This window comes from Oenanthe melanoleuca, chromosome 5 (genome assembly GCF_029582105.1).
Source record: "Oenanthe melanoleuca isolate GR-GAL-2019-014 chromosome 5, OMel1.0, whole genome shotgun sequence".
Lineage (NCBI taxonomy): Eukaryota > Metazoa > Chordata > Aves > Passeriformes > Muscicapidae > Oenanthe > Oenanthe melanoleuca.
In genome coordinates, this window is record NC_079339.1 from 18,321,629 (window position 1) to 18,340,560 (window position 18,932).

The window sequence follows — 18,932 nt, forward strand, 5'->3', positions numbered from 1 at the left end:
AGCCATTCAGGAATTAAAAGCTGAGTGCATCACTGAGGCTTTTGTTGAAATATCTTCAAGTGCCTTACTCTTGTGCATGGGTGGCTTTACTGCTGCCCTTTGAAATAATTAATAGCAGGAGGAAGGACATGTTTGTAGCAGGAGGGATGATTTTTACAAATTGTTGGGCTGAGGTTCCTGCTCAAATTCTTTGCTAAGGGGGAAGAAATGTGTGGGAGTGAAACCAAGGAGTCCTGATTTTTTTTTTTTAGTCTTGTGCCCTAAAACTGCTGCCACCTACCTCTGTGTTGGAGCAGAATATTCTGTAATTTAGTTATTAGACTGGGAATTCACTTTATTTTCAATAATGTGTTTTGAGGACAGCCACAGCCCTCAGTTCTTCAGAGGACTCTACCTGGCAAGCTGAAACTTGGGTTGAGTATGTACAGTTAGTACAAGAAGATCCACATTCAGTCTCTCCTTTTGACATTGATGGTTTCCCAGCACAGGAATGGCACTGACCTGCTGGAGAATCCAGAGGAGGGCACCAAGATGGTTAGAGGGATGGAGGACCCCTCCTACAAGGAAAGGCAGTGAGAATTGGGGCTGTTCAACATAGAGAAAAGAAGGCTTTGAGTTGACCTGGTTGTACCTGAAAGGGCCTACAGGCAAGATGGAGAGACTTTTTACAACAGGAAAAGAGGAATGGCTTCAAACTGAAGGAGAGTGGGTTTAGATTGGACATTAATCAGAAATTTCTGTACTGTGAGAGTGGTGAGCCCTGCAGCAGGCTGCCCAGAGAAGCTGTGTGTGCCCTGTCAGTGTTCAAGGCCAGGTTGGATGAGGCTTTGAGTGACCCATTCAAAGGTCTCCCTGCCCATGGCAGGGGGAATTGGAAATAGATGAACTTTAAGGTCTCTTCCAAACCTGTGACATCCAAGGTCTAAGCCTCCTTGTGCTCCAGAGAGTTAGAGCTGGACAAGAGGGATCACTTTGTGTGATAGAAGTGGTTTCTCCAATTAATTTATGGCTGTTAGGACCCTACTTAGAAGTCTTGTTTCTGCCCAGCAGCTGTTTTTAAGTGTACAGAGCTGATGCATGCTAATTCCATATCCTGCTGAGAGTTTCCATAACATGGTGCAGCCTTGGGTGCAAAAGTTTTGACATGTTTGTTTTTTACCATCTTGCATGCCTGTGGTAGGGGTGTGGGGTTTTTTTTGCTCTTTGGTAATAAATGTTTTTGTGGTTTGGGACATTGACTGCTGCAAGAATTATGCTATTCTCTCTGTCCAGCTGTACAGATGGTTTAACCACAGAGGTCTCCATTGCAATTGTCCTGTTAAGGATTGAAATAATATTTAAAATATAAGTTGGTGCACATGCTGTAATTTTGGATGGCTATTTTCACTTGTATGCTTATTAAAATGAGACCCTCATTTTATGCTGTGTGCCAGGTTCCCAAGATCCTCAGTTGCTTTTCTTAAAATCACAGTTAAACCCTTCCATGAACTTCAGCCTAGTTAACTGGTTTAAGAACTGGTAAGTTAGGCATTTCTCCAGTGCTATACATAGGATTTGTGTTTGTTCTGTGCTTCTGGTGCTTTCAAGGGTAGAAATCATGCATGTGCCTCAGTATTCTCATGTCTTTCTATTTTGGCTTTAAGGGGAAGGAGGCAAAATGTCAACAAGTATGAAGCAGTAGTATAAATGTACATTTGTGTAAAATAAAGAGTTTTTAAAGCTCTTGCTCAGCTTGTCTTAGAACTGTTGCAGCTTTGCAAAAAACACATGGTGACAAATGCACTGTTGATTATCATTCATGATCATCTTAGTCTTAATATATATGTTGAGCCGTGTCAAACTGGTTTTTAGAAAGCTATCACTGAAACTAATAGTAAAGACCATATAAAGTGCATTTTTAGTTGTTTGTTCCATGTCAGTTTACTGGGGCTAATGGGGGCCCCTGAAGCACTTAATAAAATTCAATGGGCACAATTTGAACAATGGAAGTTAATGACTGAATTCAGAAACTGGTACTGTTTATGGTAAATAATACAGAAGTGTACAAATCCTCCAGTCTTAAGTTATGTCTGCACAAAACAACTTTCCTGATGCAGGTGAAACAATTAAAATTTAGTAATTGGCCACAGACAAGGAATGAGCATTTAAAGGATCAAAGGCAAAGCTGGAAATTGAACCCTTGCTTGATTCCTACCCTGCCTGGTCAGGAGTGTTTCTATTTCTGCAGCTAATAGATTGATGAGCAGCTCTGTTTCCACAGGGCTGTACAACAGGCTTCTGTGTAGATAGCTCACTACATTGTCAAGTCAAGGGTGTGTTTTCCAGTTAGCAGAAAACCACAGGAAAATTGGTGGGTTTTTTGCACAGAAATAATATGTCTTTTTAGAATGAAGTGGTTTTGATCAAGTACTGCACAATCCAAGTAGGATTGTGGAATTGCTGCAGGAAGAAATAGTGTAACTTTGTGTACAGTTCAGGCTGTTATCTGTTTAGAGTTGATTTCAAAATTTGTTGGATTTCAGGTTCTTTTTTTGTTTTGTCCAAAAACTGTGGACTGCAGCCATGTACAGATGTTTTAAATATTGCCTATTATGGAAAAAATATGGACTGTTCTAATTTTACTGAGAATATTTTTTTTGGTGACTACATTAAAATGTCGTTTCAATTGGGTGGTAATAGACTGGATATAAACAGTTTATCCTCCACATTCAGCATTCATCCTTTCACTGTTTATTCTTCTATTATTTTTTTTTTCAGCATAGAAACTGGTGTTTCACTTTTCAAGCAATTTGCAGTTTTCATGAGTATTGCTGATCAAAATAGAGCCTAACACTCAGTGCTCCTTTGAGTCTCTTAACCTTCTAACCATGGAATAACTTCTTAAGGAAGGGATATTTCCTCCTGTGAAACAAATAAGCTGATTTGAAGGTTAATGGTAGTCAGTTATTGTTTCTTTTTTGGGTCTCCCCATCCCTCCCCTCAGAAACTCCTGTTAATTTGCCTTCCAGTTTGCCTTGTCAAGAGCTGTGCAGTAAAGAATTAAATGCATCAAGGATAAATAACAATGTTCTGTGGGCCATCAAGCCCAGTTCAGGACTGAGAAGACAGCATGATTTGGAAGGATATTGGTCTTCATATTCTTGGATATAAAGTTTTGATTCTACTTTCACGTGGGATTCAAAATAAACTTGTGCCATGTCTAGGTGGGATGACCTTGAATCTCTAGTACGGTTTATTGATGGCACAGCAAATCAAGTGTTTTGTCAATGCCATTTGTTTTGATGCTTTTGAGCTTAGTTTCTCATTCTTATGTCTTAAAAACTCTGTTGGTTGACATTTTGTAGAGTATGGGTGTCATTTGGTGGAGTATTGAATTGCTAAACTGTTGAGTTTAGTAATTTTATGAAACTAAATATTATGCATCTATCAACATTTGTTGTCTTGGTTGCCTCTTTCAGATTAACTGCTTACTAACTGGGAAAGTTGAAAATTTGAAAAGTTCTGTGAACTTTTCTTGGGACATCTTGGAAATTTTATTTGGTGAAAGATGCAGAGTTACCAGAACTAACTTTGCCTGCTCATGAGCCATCACATTCTGACCTGAAATGATAAATACAAGACAGTGAAATATTTTTTTTATTTATATAAGAGACATTAGGTTTCTTCAGCTGCATTTCAGGCAAGAATTACTGTAGAGAAGCAGATCACTGGTTTTTGTTAGAGTTTTTGTCTTTTTCTTGTTTGTTTGTTTTTCTAACCAGCATTGCTCAGGGCTATCTGGTGGGAAGGAGCACAGAAGTGAATATGGTTTTCAGAATCAGAGTTCTGCCTTCTCTTTTTGTCTTTTCCCAAAGGAAGTGGAATACTTACTTGTTCTTAAAGGGGATAAAGCTGGCCATTTTCAATGACCACTCAGTTTACATGCATGTGTAGGGCAGAGGAGTTCTAACCCAGCTGCAAGCAGGGCAGTGTGATTTCCCTGCTGGGTGCTCATGGCCAGCACAATGCAGCTGCACTTCAATCAGGACATTCTGAGAGCAGCAGTGACAGAGAACACGGTGGTTAGTGTGTTATCTGCCTGCTGCTGCCCCACTGAGTACAGCAGCAGGGAAGAAATGCCTTGAAAGGGATGGGGAGCTGGGATAATGTTGATACTGATTGGATTAGACATTTTTCATGTCTGATCTTTAGTTAAGAAGCTGTTGAGTTCTTCTGCTGTTGATTGGACTTGATATTTCAGGTTTGTTTTTTCTTTGTAGTAGCATTAATAATGCCTTCAGCATGGAAATGTCTAGATGAAAATCCATCTATTCAGATTCCTCTAAACATGTTTTTGGGACAATATTTTAAAATTACTTTTTTTTACATTGGCTTTTTACAGCTTTGATCTTGGACTGGGTGTGGGGCTGGTTTTGTGAGGCAGTCTGCATAATTTGAGAATGTCTCTGCCCCAAAGGATTTGTGACTTAGAGCCTTCTAACATGAAACTTCCCAAATGTTCAAATGGTTTGATACAATGCCACTTAAAACAGACATGGCTATGGGGAATCAATGAGCTGCAGAGAAGAAAACAAGCACTTGGTGTTTTAGACTATTTTGTCTGTTTGCAATAACTAACCTGTTGGACTTTCCTGATACTATTCCTAGTGTTTTTAAAGATGACTGAGAGAAGGACTTGGCAAGCCAGCAAAATCAAATAGGAGGGATATTGAGACTTCATTTCTTAACAAGTAACTCTCTTCAAGCTGTATAAACTTTCTTGAGTCAAATATTGTAGAGAACAAAGATACTACATCTTCAGTCAAACATTAATGTTAACAATTGGTTCTCTTTGCTGTTCAAGACCCTCACTAAAACCACCAGGTGATATAAATTACATCAGTATACTGTTCCTTCAGAAAGCAAAATAAAACAATCTCTTTCCTGACTTAGGGGAAAAAAAAAAGACCATGGAGAATAATGAAAAAACTCAAAATTTTTATGCATGTTTTTGAGTTCATCTGAAGTTGAGTTGTATATTCTGACTGAGGTCCTTGGCCTGCCCATAAACATGTTAGCTGTTGTCAAGGCTGTGCAGAGACACACAAGCTCCAGTGAGAATGTAGCCAGAGCTAGAATTCATGAGCAGGCAGTAGCATCTGACAGGGATGCCAGCATTGCAGACCTGCAATTCAGACACAGTATAAACTGTCTTCTTTTTTAAAAAGTGCAGGAGGAATTGAATCTGAAAGATAATATCAAGAAGTAACTCATGTATTACATACAGTAACACGAATTCAAAACTAAAGGTATTTATATGACAGGCTTGAGCCATAGGAGATGTAGTATGTGCTGCACTGTTCTGTGTGTTGTTCCTTGAGTGGCAAGTGGTTGGACCTGTGGTGGCTGTGCATTGGAGGCAGCCCATGGGATGAGATGGTTGCACATGGATGGAGCTGGGAGCCAGCAGTGACTGGTGTAGAGCGCCAGCAGCCACTGCTTGAGTTAGAAACATTGGGCCAGGCTGGGGAAGCTGGGAAGTCTTTGTCCTTTTGGTCTCAACAGCCACAGCCTATGTCATTGTCTGCCTTCAATCTCTGTCTTCAATTTCTCTTGCTGTGGTGCAGGAGAGGAGACAGGAGCTCTGAAACTCTGGCACAGCTTTTGCTGCTTGGGAGGGCGTTTGGTAGGAGCATTTCAGGGTGTCGTGTCTAGTGCTGATAGCTGTCAGCCTGCTACGAAAAGGCATCAGAGCTTGCTTTCTGCATTTTGTTTTTAATTCATCTGGTTGATCCAAGCTTTTAAACCATGAAGATTTAATTCGTTCTCATTTGTCTGTTGTTAGAGTAACAGACAGAAGGTGTTGTTTTGTCTTGATTTGAGCTCCTAACTGTGTGGAAGATGCTGTTCACATCCTTAGATAAAGAATTGGGCCTGCTCTTCCATCTCTTGTACACTCTGCCTGACACAGGGAAGGGAGAGGTTTGCAGATACTGCGACACTTATTCTGTACTCCCTGCCCTGCTGCTCGGGGAGGAGAAACCCTTCTCTGCCAGCTCTTGACCACCTGTGGGTGCTAATAGGATCTGTGCTAACATGCCTTCCCCTTTTCCTCCTGCAGCATCTCCCTTCCTGCTGTTTGCCAACCGGCGGGACGTGCGGCTGGTGGACGCCGGCGGCGCGCGGCTGGAGTCCACCGTGGTGGTCAGCGGCCTGGAGGACGCGGCCGCCGTCGACTTCCAGTACGCGCAGGGCGTCGTTTTCTGGACAGATGTGAGTGAAGAAGCCATCAAGCAAACTTACATCAACCAGACTGGGAATGTGGTGCAGAACGTCATCATTTCTGGCCTGGTTTCCCCCGACGGCCTGGCCTGTGATTGGATTGGGAAAAAACTGTACTGGACGGATTCGGAAACCAATAGGATAGAAGTAGCTAATCTCAATGGAACATCTAGGAAAGTCCTCTTCTGGCAAGACCTTGATCAGCCCAGGGCAATAGCTTTGGATCCGGCTCATGGGTAAATATTAATTTAGCTTAAATGCTTAAATGGATATGGTGGTGATTTATGTGGAGTTTTTTGTTCTGAAAAGAAAAGAACACATAGTCTTTTGTTTCACTCTGCAGTTTCCCAAGGTATTTTTCTCAAGATCTGTAACTGAACATATGTTTGAGCTTAAATATTTTGTGGCAAGAAATGGCAGCCAAAAAGAAAAGTTCAGCTGGTTCTTAGGTGCCAAGCCAAATATTCCACCCGTATAATTACCTGGCTTATCCCGTTGCACTTTGGAAAAGTAATTAATTTTCCAAGCATTTTATTATTATTATTATTTTCTCAGTCATCTTGTCTGGTAAGTTAACTTTGATTTTATATGTGATGTCTATTTGATGTAGACCAACATATGCAAGTGTTGAAACAGGAGTTCTCACTTGCTGTGCTCTGGTAAACAAAATCAGGATATTTTTAAGTGATGATATTGAATAATAATGTTTGTGCCAGCAAGGAAAGAATCCAGGTGCAACTGGATTCTCAGTGCTGTAAAGTGTCCATGTTAAGAAGCAGCAAGAGTGCAGGCTGCATGTGTCACTTCTAGTGCACTTAAAAACACTTGTGTATGTGTGTGGCTCCTCTTCAGTCCTCCCCAGGGTTTCACATGTGCTGTTTGCTCTCCCTGTGCACAAGCAGTGCTGGTGTTGTGTCCTTTGGGCCTGGCATTTATTGCAGTGGTGGCTGAAGATGTGCTGTGCTAGATGGACCCTCGTGACAATGAGGAAAGAGAAGTGAAGTGCATTTCTCTTGTGTGCACAGATCCACACAAGTGAGCTGGCTTGCCACTGATCTGCTGCCATTTTCACAATACTTTCTCAGAAATCACTTTATCTTCCTGCAAGGTATACATGCATAGGTAGGTTTCTCATCTGTAGGAAAATCTGGCATTAACTGATATTTTCACTGAGTCTGGCCTCTTTGAAAAGTGAAGCTGAGTTAATGCAAGGGCTTAGTATAAACCATAAAAATAAAGTATTTGGTGGTTATCCTGCTCTGTGAGATGGAATATTTCTTGAGAAACTACCTGCTTCAAGTGTGCAAGAAATGAAAATGGAAACTGGGCAAAAGAGGGCAACTTAAGATCACCATGTCAGCACCTTCCACAGGCTGGAACTTTGGTTGTTTTTGCAGTGTTTCCTGTGTAAGATTTTCCAGATGAGTGTGAGGAGTTACAGGTACATTTATGATTAATACATAAAGGGCATACAAAGGCTAAATGAAACTGTGTCTACCCAAAAAACCAAAATCCTTTGTTTTGTTGACACATCAAATGATGGAGCTGCCTCTATCCTTTAGATAATGGCAGGAAAGGTGCAGCCATTACCAATAAAAGGGGAAGTGGAGTGACTTTGTTGGGCCAAAGGACTTTTCCAGAGTTCCTTATCCTCTTAATCCTGCCTTCCTTACAGATGCCTTTAGGTGAAAGGAGTTCTCCCCACAGCAAAATGTTGTATAGAGGTGTTTTAAATAAATTAACAGGAGTCTTTTTGTATCCTGACAGCAAGTAATCTATGCAGAATTAATTAATGTTGATTAATTAGATACTGAGTTCAGTAGTAAATTTCAAGAGACAGTATGATGTTAAATTGAATATTTCATGGTGAGGTGGATGTCAGAGAGTGGTATAGCACTTTGCATGAAATGCCAGTGCCAGATTTACTTCTTCTAAGTGGATGCAGTTCCTTGTCTTTTGACTTTTCCTTGCCTTTTGACTGATTCTTTAAGAATCTAAGACTGGTTTGCCTGAAAAACTAATATATTAAATTTAAAAGAAAATTTAATAAATCAGACATCATGTGTATTTGTGGAATAAAGCATTCAGGTTTGCTTTTACAACCACTTCTTTTCACCTGGTAGTTCTGAAATATTTCCTAGGTGCATCTGTGAAACAGTGATCATGACATTTGATTTTGGCACAGCAGACTCTGGGGTTGAGCTCCCATAGAACAGTATGTTCCAGGTATTCTCAAGGGAAGAAAAGTGGGTGACAGTAGGAGAAAACAACCATTTAATGCCTTTTTATTTGTCTTTTTGTTAGTCAGTTTTTGGAATCAGGTGGCTAATAGGGTTCCTGCAACTGTCAGAACAGTAGTAGATCAGAGCCCCTGAATAATTTTTATGGGTTTTTTTTCTGGATCATGAAATCTGAAAAAGTTCAGACTAGGAGGATTCTTAAAAGTAGTTGAGGCAATCTGTCAGTGGCTAGTCATTTGCTTTCAGTTTGGGAGGATTTCCCTTCCACAGATGTGATTCTGTCCTTTCAGCAGCTTCTACTAGAGAAGTGTGGGTGGGAAGTTTAGAAAATGGGGAAGAAAACTTCATTAGTCAACTTCAGTTTCCAGAAGCAAAATGGGACAAATAAGCAGTTTGCAAATGCTTAGCTGATACTATTAGTACCCAAATATGGGTTTGTTTAGAATGCTCAAAGTAAAACGAATCTTAATTTTTCTCTCTTGAGAAAATAACATGTTGTTGTGCAGAATGCTGACACCTTCTCTTGTCTTTTAGCTTTAGTAAGGCAGAGGTGGCTGGAGGACTGTGTGTTGTGATGTTTGCAGTAGGGTGTTTATGCCCAGAGTGATGTTTGACTGATAAGCAGATTTTATTCTGTTTTGAGTGCAATTCTTCAAGACATGGACTAGTTTGAGAGAGTAGAGAAGAACATACTGAATACACAGTCATCATCTCTCAGAAATGCAATGACCAGGCCTTAGGACATGGGAGAGGGGCTAAATTGACCTGGAATTTCCTTTTGAAGCCTGATTTTCTGTGATTTCCAACTGACATTCAGGAGTATGATTTTTCAGATGTTCTCATGGGCTTTCTAAGTAGTAAGTCAGATGATTGTGGTGTAGTGACATTTTTAAAGAGAGCTGCATCTTTTGCACACTCAGCCTATCTTCCTTCTTTAAAGGCAGTGATTATCTCAAGGTTATGACTGAGAAAGAGATTCCTCTCCCATAACAATCATTCAGTGCATTTCTAAAATTTCATTTTTTTAAGGCAAGCTGTGAGAGACTCAAAGTTTTTGTGAGGGTCTCTCTTCTTCTCAGAGCTAAGGAAAATCATTAATTGTACAGGGTGTTCTGATACTCTGAAAGGGTATCATAATTAATAGGAGTCAGTTTAATACGTAACATCATTCTTTCCAATACACATTAAAACTTTCTTGCTGGACCCACTGTATATTCTAGGTATAAAAGGAAGCAGAATATGTGATAATCCAGTTATTCTTCCCTGAAATGAAGGATAAGCTAAGAAGGCAGAGGAGAGTACAAAACATTTTTCTGCAAATTTGCTGATGCTTTGTTTTGAACATTTAGATCCCAGTCCTGCTCTAGGTTATGTTGACTTTGTATAATGGAGGACATTAAGCTAAAATTCTTGGTATTGTTTTGTAGAACATTAGCATTTGTATACATTCTTGATAGGTAGACTGCTGATGGGGGATTCAATAGTGTTGGTGTTATTAACTCTGAGTTTGCTGCAGTTGCTTAATTATTTACATGTTTTCAGGATAGCAACTTCTAACAAAGCTGAGTTTATTGTATGTAAAGATTTTACTCAAGCCCAGCTAAAGGAGGTAGCTCAAATTCCCTGCAATGCAGTGCAAAGAACTTAAGTGTCATGAACATTGTCCAAAGAAGGAGGAATGTATTTGAAAAACAGGTTTTTATCACATGTCATGGCAAGCAAACTTCAGTTTCCTGAAATTTTCAAAAGAATGCATGAATGAGTAGCCAAAACAAATTATTTAATTCTCAGTCCTGTAGCGAAGGTCTTGGATCTGAACACTCTAGAATGTGTGTTGACAAGGGTCATTAAATCTATGACATAAAAATCTCAAGGCTTGCTACCTTCTCCATGTAACACAGGGCTCTGATTCTGAGAATCTGTATCATATCCATAATCCTCATAGCTGATTTTCACTGAGTCTTAATGAAGTAGTGAGTTCACCTTATTAAAGTCTACAATGTATTAGAGATATTTACTTTGGTGAATATAAATCTTGAATTTGTTCCTGCTTGTGTGATGGCTGCTGTGTTGCCTTCTGGAGTGAGCTTCCTGTCCAAGTTCAGGCTGTATTTTCTGCAGCTTTCACTCAGCAAACAATAATGCTTGAGAAATTTCTGCCCCCTCGTCTGCTGAAGCACAAAGAGCTAAAGGAGACATCTGTGAAATGTCTGTGAAATGATTATTGTAAGGAAAGATAAAAATTGCTTGCCTCAAGAAAAGGTGTGCTGTCTTGGGGGTTTTTTGGTGTGGGTATAACCACAGTCATTGCTTGGTGTAGTCACTGGGCTTGTTGAATTTGCCATACCTGAGCTGGCCTGCTGCCTTTGGTGGGATCTGTAGAAATGGTGTTTGTGAAAGAGGAGAATAAGGACCTTTGAACTGGTTTGACTGACTGAAGGAAAGCTGCAAACTGCTGTCTGCATTTCCTTCCTCATTTTAATTCCTAAAAAGTTTTCCATGGCATGGTGTGGGGCTTTGGGCAGAGGCAGTGCTGGTGCCAATGGACCACCACAGAAGCTGACTTCATTTATGGAGCAATCTTCCCCTTTTGGAATAGCAAAGCTTCAGGGGAAGGAAGCAAGATGCAAATTAGGATGCAGCAATAAGAAAAAAACCTACTAAGTACTAAAAATAAATCATCTGTTTTGGCATTCTGCAGAATGGCTATTAGTTTAGAGATTAAAACAAGTCTAATCATGTCTGAGCAGCATTAATGGAGCATGTGCCATAGCCTAGCTTAGCCATTGCCTCAGGATTCTTTTGGAAAATTAGCCAAAATCTGCAAGCAGTGGCTGTCATTGACCTAAAGTATATTTGGCACCAAAGGAAGGATTAGATGATGAATGCACCAAATGGGATATTAAGAAATGGATATAGAAAGGACAGCTATCACAATTAGAAAGCTTTCAGTTCAGAGCCTAAAATTAAAAGCCTCAGACATGCCTAGTTGTTAATGCAGTGTTTCCTCAGTGTCACAGCAGAGCCAGGAGCCAGACCTGGAGCTGTTCTAACTCACAACTGTGTTTATATCAGCACTTCAAGCTGCAGAGTGTTTAGTGATGATTCACCAGGACCTTGGTCCCACACAGCAGCATGGCAGGTACTAAAGGTTAAGCATGTTGACCTGCTGTGTGGAATTATTGGGATCTGTATGAACTGCAGTAGACTGAGGCTTTTGATACAAAAAGTGTGAATGATGACATCTTTTAAGCAGTGTATCTTCTGGCCTTAATCCCCTTTGGAACAGTTGAGAGGAGAGGGAATACTGAAGAAAAACTTGTGACTGTTGCAAGTGGTGGAGAAGAAAAGCAAGAAACATCCTCTGAGTAAAGATTGTGCTTTTTAGAAACCCTAACTCGTGGCTGCTTGGCTAAAATGTAGAAGATGCCTGGGTTTTGAGTGAAACATGCTTATTGCTGCCTAAAAGCTAGAGATTAGTTTATATCCTCTGTGCTTCTAGTTAGTAATTAATTGCAAGTATACAATTATTTTGAAGCTTTTGGTTAGTTATTTGAAACTCTGTAATATATGAGTAGCACAATTATTATCTTAAAATGAAAGAAAAATACTCAATTGTAAAATTGGTTCACAGTCATATCCAGTATCTTGGTAATTTCTGGGTTTGGAAAGCTTTTGATATGTGTCTCCAAATAGCTGCAAATAGTCTCATGCATAAGAAACTTGAGGTTTTTGTGGGAATTGTTACTTAGTCTAATTTTCAGATGATTGTCCTTGATGGTGACAGCCTTTCTTTACATGGTTCATTAATCTCCTCTGCTTATTTCTCCCTTTTTCCTGCTCATAGATATGACTAAAAGGCATATGTTGTTCAAAGACCTTTTACTTCATTTAAGAGCATCTCTGTTCAGAGATGATGGAAAAGAAGTGTTTTACTTCTCTTCTACTCCCCAAAATTGTTCTTTTGTCATAAATGAGTTGCTTTGGTTTAACTCAAAACATGTTTCTGATTTTTTTTTTTTTTCCATGTAAAGTTAAGCATTAGTATAAACTGAAGTAAGAATTTTTCCACCTAACCTGCTGGGGTGTTCTCAGGGTTTTGTTTGTTATTCTGTTTGAAATTACAAGGGTGCAAATGAACATGCTGAAGTTGCATGCCTTGACAAATTCCTGTCTGTGTTGGAGTCTGCCTTTCCCTAAACTTTGGGTTAAAGCACATCAGCACAGTGAAACATAAGATATGTTGGTTTGAGCTAAATGTTTAAGAGCAGTGGTGAGACCTGTGGATAAGAGAGCCACCAGCAGCTGAGTTACACTGTTGGATTGCCATTGTTCAATGCATTTGATGCACTCCATCTTCCACTAAGTCAGTACAATGTGTACATACATTTTTATGACTGTCCCAATATGTTCCAATTCAGTGTTTCCTTATGGAGAGAGGAAGAAATCTAGATTTCTTAGATTTCATTCCTTCTGATGAATGCTGCCATCGGATCAGGGACCTCCCTCTCTGCTCAGTTCTGGGCTCCTCAGCAGGAGAGAGACATGGACATGCTGGTGTGAGCCCATCAAAGGGCCACAGAGATCATTAAGGGCAGCTCATCTCTGTGTTTTTTAAAAAATAAATCAGAATAAAAGACGTTGTAGGAAAACTGTAGTGGAGAGGACTGATTCCCAAGGGTTTTGTTTGCTTCATACACATTTTTGAATACAATGTGATTAGAACATCCAGGTCTCAAAATTCAGTGCCTGAAAAAAGAAAAATAAAAGGTAATTTGAGTAAGCAATTTGCAGCTTAATGCTATGTGAGGTAGACTTTCTTTTCTTCTGTAAACAGTTGGAGTATTTAATTTCACAGTGGAGTTTTGTAGCTTTAAAGGTGGGATGAGGGAAGTAAGTTTTAAATGTGCAGGAATCTAAACTTCATAGCAATTTCCTGTAAACTCCTGTTCTGTGCCGTGGGCTTGTATAAGTTTGAGAGCATTGTTGAAATTGGAGAAGTTTGTACTGATTTATATCATCTGTACTACTGGCCCCTTTTGTGTAAGCAGGTTATGTAAGGTTTGGCAACTGTACTGCATTTTGGGAGATGGAAAAAGTGTTTGGGCAATGTTTGGCTGCTTTTTATTATGTCTGTGATACCTTCCAGCTCAGATGGCTGATCAGCTGCTCTTGGAGGGCACAGCCCTGATTTCTAATCTTTGTGAAAATGATGACAAGAGACATGAAGCACCAGGAAATAAGAAATGACCTGCAGCTTTAAAACTGAGTGGAAATATGGTCTTCATCCTGGTTTTCCTCCTGCACCTGGAATTTTAAAATGAGTTTAACAGGGGAAAGGAAACAAACCAACCAAACAAAAAAACCCACCCAAAACCAAAAACCCCACTGGGGTGCAGTTTGCCAACTTCAAAATCTGTTTGTTTTTGCAAGGTGGTTTTCAGTCCATTCTTCTGATAGGAGGGAAGCACCATTTAAGCCCTGATTCAATGTGGTGATTTATATGCCAAAACCCAGTGATTTGCTGACTGCAGTTGAATTGCATTTAATTAAGTTCTGACTAGAAAGCTTGGTTGTGAAGCTTGCAGCTACTGTGCTTACACATAGAGCAATAACTGAATTTTATTTACTCTCTTGGGTCTGGTGCTTCTGGCTACTGGACTGGATGGACTGTTGGTGGCTTTGTGCTCAGGAGGAAATATAAATTTACATCATAGCTTTGGTGGAGCTTTGGGTTTTGCTCTGCTTTGTTCCAGCTCTTTGGTGTAGCAAAGTGCAGTTCAGTTTAGGGACAGAATTAGTGCAAGTGCTGTGAAATTATTATTTGATGTTAGCCTCTTTTTCACCTGCCCCTCCTTCTTTTCTGCCTTGAAAGTCTGGAGTTAAGGTTTAAAACCAGTGATGGGGGAAAGACACTTAATCATCTCTGAAGAGCTAGATAAAGTAACTCACAAGTTTGTCCAAGATCTGCTTTTTGTTTAGAGCATCTGTAGTGCTGCTTGGTTTCTTCTTTTTTTTTTAAGACTGTTGATTTGTGATAGCTGCTTAGCAGTGAATTTTGCTCACAAGGGCTTTTTTGCCTTTCATTAGCTCTTTAGGAATTCATGTTTTCATTCTCTTTTACAGCCTCAGTGCTGTTAGACTTTTATTGACCTGTTGCAGTGCAAGCAGGATATAAAACTCCTCAGTTGCCAGATCTCAGTCCCAAAATGTGATCGATCTCATGTGCACAGAGATACTGGTTTTGATATTTTTAGTTTCTTACAATTGTTATGGTGTGCTCTGGCCCTGGGGTATTTAAAAAGCTGTAATTTACATTTAAAAACACCACCACCACCAAGAAAATCAACCAAACAAAAAAACTACCCAAATGCTTGCCTTAGGCTCTTCATTGTTATTCAGTGTGCATCTTTTCAGCTGGCTGCAAAAACTGGGAGGCATAATAGCACAGGTAGTAGCAGACTGAGGTTCTTTGCTTAGTCTACTTATTTTTCTGAAATGTTATCTGGCCTAAGTACTGGGATTTTTTTTAAATGGTGACATGAAAACGATAGGGATTGTTAATATACTGGACACGTGGAAAATAAGTTATATTTGAAAAACAAAAGAACGAGTCCTGAACCATCATTTGTCCCAGAAACATCAATGATGTCTTAACTGTTTGAAAGCGTTTGTTTTTTGTTTTTTTATTGAGGTCCATAAGAGATGTGCACTCTTGAGCATTCTTTATAAATTTAGAAAGCCTTTTTTTTTTTTCCTACAGAAATAATATGTCAGTTCAGGCTCCTGAATTAAGGTTAATTTAAATCAGGATGAATCAAATCAGTTCCTACATATAAACTGTTAAAGCATGCAGACTGATTTCTTTCTCTGAGAAGCCACTTGTAGCTTCCCCCCCCACAAAAGCTCCAATCAAAAGTGTCTGCTCTTTGTGTAAGAATTGATTCTGTAAACTGGAGGCATTTGGAAGATGAAAGCTCTAAGTCCTAATGATTACTTCAGGACATTACTAAAGTCTTTACTTTCTCCATTGTTTTTCCTGTATTGCTCTTTCTCTGATGAACCAGCTGTTGCAAGCAGATTTCAATACTTTTGACAAGAGGCTAATTTTTTAATCAGATCCATGGGTTATTTCAAGGACAGTTAACCTTTATCTTCATCACAAATCATACCAAGGAAGCTTTCCTGCTGCCCCAAAATGTTCTCTTGTTACTGTTCCAATTAAGTTTGCAGTGCTGGGCTTCTGTCATTCTTTCCATAAGAAAGAAACATCCATGGATGTTTCTTCTCTCTGGGATTTAGAACTTGTGCAAAAAAATTTCTGTCTTCAGGTGACACTATGTTCCAGCCAGGACACTGTATTTTTAACTTGGTTTGAACTATCTGTCACTCAAAATAGAGGAGGAGCAAAAAAAGGGAAAACTTGACACTTTGTGCATTCTTAAAAATCCCTCACAGGCATGAAGTTAAAATATGATATTTTATGGCCTGTTAGAGTATCATGTCCATTGCTGTGTTGTGCCTTGTGCTGCCAAAAAGTGTCAAAAGAGCCTAGATGTTGGGGTGGAAGAGGAGGGATGGAAAGGACTGCCCTGGCTAATTGTAGAGTCAGAGGTGAGTGACCTGCCATGGGGGAGTTGATGAGAAATGCCTCATTCTCTGGTTTCACAGGTGGCCTCAGCTGGCTGGTTGCTGCCTTTATTTGCTCCTTCTTTAAGCACCACTGCTGCAGGAGCTTTGGCAAGACTGATAGTTTGTTAAGGGAACTGAAAGGTTTTGGGTTTTCTCATTTGTTCCCTTGTGGAATGCTGATGTCAGCACCAGGGAAGAAGCGCTCCATTTGCAGTAGTATGGTTTTAAATAGGCTCACTTAGACCAGGGATCAGTCCTGCTATAGGAGCAGCTTCTTACATTGATTTCCAAACTCTCAATTCAGGGTCTGGATGTGCTGAGAGATCCCTAAACCAGAGTAAATTTCCCAGAATTCTCAGCAATTCATCACCTGCTGCCTGATGAAAGGACAGAAACCTCTTTTAAAAAGGAGGCAAAAATTGTATTTGCCATTGCATGGGTTGGTGTGTGCTCCTGTGATGGATCATGGGGATTCTGTGAAGCAGAGGAAAGGAAGCCTTTACTTCTTTAGGTGTCTGAGACTCAGTATACTCTGAAAAGTTCACTGAGAAGATCAGCTTTGTGATTCTTGAGGGATTGCAGAGACACCCTGTAGTCAGCACAAGGTGGTGAACAGGGTATGTTGCTTTAAAAAAGTACAGGTGAGAGAGAAGTGCTTTGAAAGAAGGCTGCCTGCTTTCAGATTGTTCTCCCTGTTGTCTAAGTGCAGCTTCATCCTGCTAACCCTTCCTTTGTGGTGCAGTTACTTTGCTAATACCATGTAGTATTAAACCTTTGAATAACCTGCTAATGAGCTGAAATGTAGAGATGCAGTTTTCCTGTAAAAAGTTTGTGTGTGAATTTGAAAGAACTGCTTTTGTACAGCAGTCTCTGTGAGGCCAAGGGTAAACACACATCACCTATGAATTTAGATAACACTATTTTTGGGAAGAGGCCCTTGAGTTGGAGCTCCTATAATATTATAGAAAAGCCATGAGGGCCCTTTGGTTTACAGATTTATTTTTTTTCCTTCATCTGAATGCATTGAGAGTGCAGGCTGAAATTTTAATGGAAAACTTGAGGAGGGGAATTTTGTTCCCTGATAATTTAGGGGATTTTTTCATCCCTTTAACCTGCTTTAAAGGTTTAATAGGACTTAGCTAGTTTTGTTGCCTTTGTTTTTTTCTTTTAGGTAACTTTCATGGAATTTTTCATTTTGGTCTAAGTTCCTTTTTATTCTGCACTTACACATTTCAATAGGCATATGATATGGCCCAAAGTCTCTTCTAATAGCCACTTTTTTCTTCATTCAACAGTCTGTCTTTTGTCTGTCTTTATTCCTGTAGAGTTGGATGCAGGTGGTGCAAGCTAGTGCAGATGAGCTGGATCAGACAACTGATTTGACCTGAAAAATGAGTATTTGGCCATATCAGTTTCACAGTGTGATTCAGCAGCTGGCTGTGCAGACAGGTTTTTTGTGTCAGCTTTTCTCTGTCTTTAGTTGTTTGTCAATAGCTGCTTCCCCACACGGTCCAAGTTGCCACAAATTACAGCCTGACTTGTTAAGGAAAACCAAAATGAGTGGCAATTTACATTCATAGGTTGTCCTGTGAACTGGAGCAGCTCTCAGCTCCTGCTGCTGCTTTTTCAGGAGCACTCAGCCTGCCCTGGTTGCTGGAGCTGAAGAAGGCATCTGGGGACATGATTGTGCCTCAGCCACTCTAATGTGAGCTGTTGGAAACCTGAGGACTCACCTGCCTGGAAGTTTCTTATTTCAACTAGTAATCTTGTTTGACCCTCACACTCAGGTGTATGTGTGCTGTGATACAAGTGAGCAATTTCTGTCTGTCTGTCTGTCTGTCTATCTGTATGATTATCTATATTCCCCTTTTAGTGGGGTAAGCTGCTCATGATTATATATGCTGCTGTGTAGGTGCTGTGACTGCCCTGGAACTGGAGATCTGCCTATTTAGGGGTGGAGGATGCACATGGAGATCTGAACTCTTTAAGGTTAAGTGTTGTGAGGGACATTTGCTGGTGATGCCTGTAGAGCTGCCTGTTCCTGCTTGGCTGAAGTGATGGCCCCAGCTCCAGAGCCTCTGCCTTTGCAGGAGGATCTTGCACTGCAGAGAGGAGACCATCCTGCAGGGGAACATGACAGCAATCACAAATGTAGTCCCTACATCATCCTTGAAGTGGGCAGCATTCTTTCTCATAAAATAAAGCATGAAGCTTTTTTTTGTATAAGTGTGTTTTCACAATCCATATTAATTTACTTCCTTTGTGGTTCCTACTGTGATTGCATAGCGAGTGCTGTCTTCTTCAGGGGAGTTAAGGGTCTGGAATAATGCAGTGATGAAAGATCTGGCTAGTCATTGTGCAGGACTGAATACATGTCTCTTTACCATGCTTTTCTGGAGGTCCAGTGTTGGGAGGACTTAGCTCAGTGTGCTTGCCCAGCTGGTGCCCTTCTGGAGCTCCTGTGGATCTGTTTGGGGAGCCTGGGGAGGTGATGGGTCCAGTCTCAGGTACCTGGTTATGTTTGAGAGCTTCCTCAGGGCAGAGGCTTTCTCACACAGACCCGTGCCCCAGATGGCTGTAATGGCATTGGGAAAGCAGCATTGTTTCTCTGACCAGCCTGAGGCAGCTGTGCTGCTCGTTTGTGCTGTGTTTGCATGTCAGACTTGCAAGATGGATATGTGATGCTGGGTAATGTTTGCCAGCTGTGAACTGGCTGTCCTCACCAGACCACTGCTCTTGTCACTGTACAATCTCAACTTTTCATGCAGATTTTGTGTGATTTGCCACACTTTGATCTGG

At 40.3% G+C, this 18,932-nt stretch overlaps 1 protein-coding gene across 2 annotated transcripts in view; it reads left to right on the forward strand.

The window, feature by feature from the left end:
• LRP5 (LDL receptor related protein 5) overlaps positions 1 to 18,932 on the forward strand; it is a 131,187-nt gene that overhangs the window by 23,982 nt on the left and 88,273 nt on the right. For both annotated transcript variants that reach the window (XM_056492388.1, XM_056492389.1), the window contains exon 2: positions 6,101 to 6,497. In XM_056492388.1, the coding sequence (XP_056348363.1) occupies positions 6,101 to 6,497 (397 nt within the window). The remainder of the gene's footprint in view (positions 1 to 6,100; positions 6,498 to 18,932) is intronic.